We start from the raw sequence: 2,095 nt of genomic DNA, 5'->3' as shown, positions 1-2,095 counted from the left end.
AGTTGTTAAATGTCTCCAGTTGGAGGCGGAAGAGCTCAAGCAGCTGCTCTGCGACCATCCCGCCACCATTCCCTCCTCTACCACGACCCCTTCTTCCGTAATGGCGATGGACCCAACCTCTTCGGGCATATCGATTGCCACCTCTTCCTCTTCCTCTTGCGACCACCTGATTTCCTCTTCCTACCACCTAATTGCCACCTCCTCCTAAATTCTGTTCTTGTTCATTCTCGTCCTGTTCTGGTTCTACATTCTCGTCCTGTTCTGGTTCTACATTCTCGTCCTGTTCTGGTTCTACAATCTCGTCCTGTTCTGGTTCTACATTCTCGTCCTGTTCTGGTTCTACAATCTCGTCCTGTTCTGGTTCTACATTCTCGTCATGTTCTTCAATCTCGCCTGGTTCATCTTTGATGACCATCTCTGCAGTCACCTGATCTTGATCCTCAACAGCCTTTTGTGAGAAAAATATTAAAGTTTTCTTAGGATCTAATAAATAATCTGTAGACCAAATATAAAAATATCTGATAAGCTTGTATACAAAATGTCCCAAAATAAAACGCATACTGGCACTATGATGTCTGATTTAAACTAAACCAGGCAATTTACAATCTTTCATTAAATCTTAGGGAACTTACTTTCGGCGAGTTAAACTATCAAAGGAAAAATTAACTGAGCCGACATATCGAACAAAAATTCCCACAACTATAATAACGTGACAAAACTTTTAATTTGGTTGAGCTGCAAAATTAAAACGATGGAAAAATAGTAATCAAATATTCTGCTTACTCCTCAATTCAAAAATACGTTTTTTATACTCGCCAAATCAAGTTCCCTAAGAAATACTCACATATGCCACAGTAACATCTGAGTCAGCTGGTGACGGTGGTGGTGGATTCAGCCCAAGTAGCTGATCCAGAATGCTACCATAGCCATAGGCTGGGATTAGGTTTGACATTTTATTTTTTAAGCTGGAAAATAAAGATGGTATGATTTAATTAGTCAATGTTAATACCATGGTCTAAAAATTTGAGCCGTGGTAATTTTCGAAAAATTCTCGCACTCACTTTCCGGCGTTAAATGCTAACCTAGTTATGTGGCAAGTTTGAGGAACTGCCCCACCTCGCAGTTCTCTAGTCCATCACTCCGTTTTTTAAATTGATGGTCCTGTATTATGGAGCACTATGGATTAATGAATAATTTTTAAGGATAGAAAATAGATGATTTATTATGGCTTGTTAGCTTGTATTGTATTCAAAATAATGTAAATTGCCAAAATAAAATTCAAAGTTGATAGTTCTTTTTTTTCTCCTTTTGAACAGATATTATTGCTTTACAAGGATAAGATGGAAATATTCTCAGTTTTTACCTAACATTCATCTTTTGGTCCTGTATTTAGATGACTTTGCTTATACTTCCTTAACTTTGGAGTTGAATATAACTCAAATCCTTTGATATTTCTTTGAAATGGTAGTAGGTCAGCATCGGTAACCTCAGATTGAAGAGTGTGTTGTAATGCTTCTTGTGGATCTCGTCAAATGATGAATGTGGACCACCAGGTACACCTCTACCGTCTGGACCATTGAAAACAGATTCGAATAATGATAAGCCAGTTGACATTTGGAAGATGAGTTTGGGATGGACATTCAAATACCTGACGCCAATCATGATGTCGACGTCTCCGCCAATGGATTGTGGAAGCGATGGGAGTTTTGAGACATCACCAATTGTTGAGTAGGCTCATGTGAGGATTGAGTTGATGTTCCACCCACACCGCCAATGTTGACACTTCCACTGAAGATTTGGGTAACATATGATCCTAATCGGTTGACTGCAGATTTTCGAATGACAAAGTCGCTGCAGCCATTGTCGAAGAATACAGTGAACTTTTGATTGTTGACCAAAATTGGTTGAAATAGTTAGATGCCAGGGCTTGAATGATGGATGTTGCCAGATGGCATGGCATTGATGTGACAGTCAGTGTGAAATGAGACTTTGACCTTGACGAAGGTTGGGAGATGTTGATTTCGATTGATGAATTTGTCTTTAAAACGTTGAAGAAGAGTTTGATTGTCATCTGTATCTTTGTGATCATCACAGA

General features: G+C 39.0%; 1 protein-coding gene across 1 annotated transcript; it reads right to left on the bottom strand.

Moving 5' to 3' along the window:
* LOC136811919 (parathymosin-like) lies at positions 1-1,392 on the bottom strand. Its single transcript, XM_067068534.1, has 2 exons — positions 845-1,392; positions 1-448 (listed from the first exon to the last, which is right to left on the bottom strand). Exons 1-2 carry the CDS (start codon positions 950-952, stop codon positions 188-190), a joined length of 369 nt encoding a protein of 122 aa, XP_066924635.1. The 5' UTR covers positions 953-1,392; the 3' UTR covers positions 1-187.
* Positions 1,393-2,095: the final 703 nt, after the last annotated feature.

The sequence above is a fragment of the Clytia hemisphaerica genome, unplaced genomic scaffold, assembly GCF_902728285.1.
Source record: "Clytia hemisphaerica strain Z4C2 unplaced genomic scaffold, Clytia hemisphaerica genome assembly, whole genome shotgun sequence".
Lineage (NCBI taxonomy): Eukaryota > Metazoa > Cnidaria > Hydrozoa > Leptothecata > Clytiidae > Clytia > Clytia hemisphaerica.
The sequence above is the reverse complement of the archived record's forward strand: the minus strand, read 5'-3'. Positions and strand labels throughout refer to the sequence as shown.

Coding starts and splice junctions, on each gene's coding strand:
- LOC136811919 (XM_067068534.1), bottom strand. CDS start 952: ATGTCAAACCTAATCCCAGCCTATGGCTATGGTAGCATTCTGGATCAG. Junction 449..844: donor CAGATGTTACTGTGGCATAT/GTGAGTATTTCT, acceptor TTCTCACAAAAG/GCTGTTGAGGATCAAGATCA.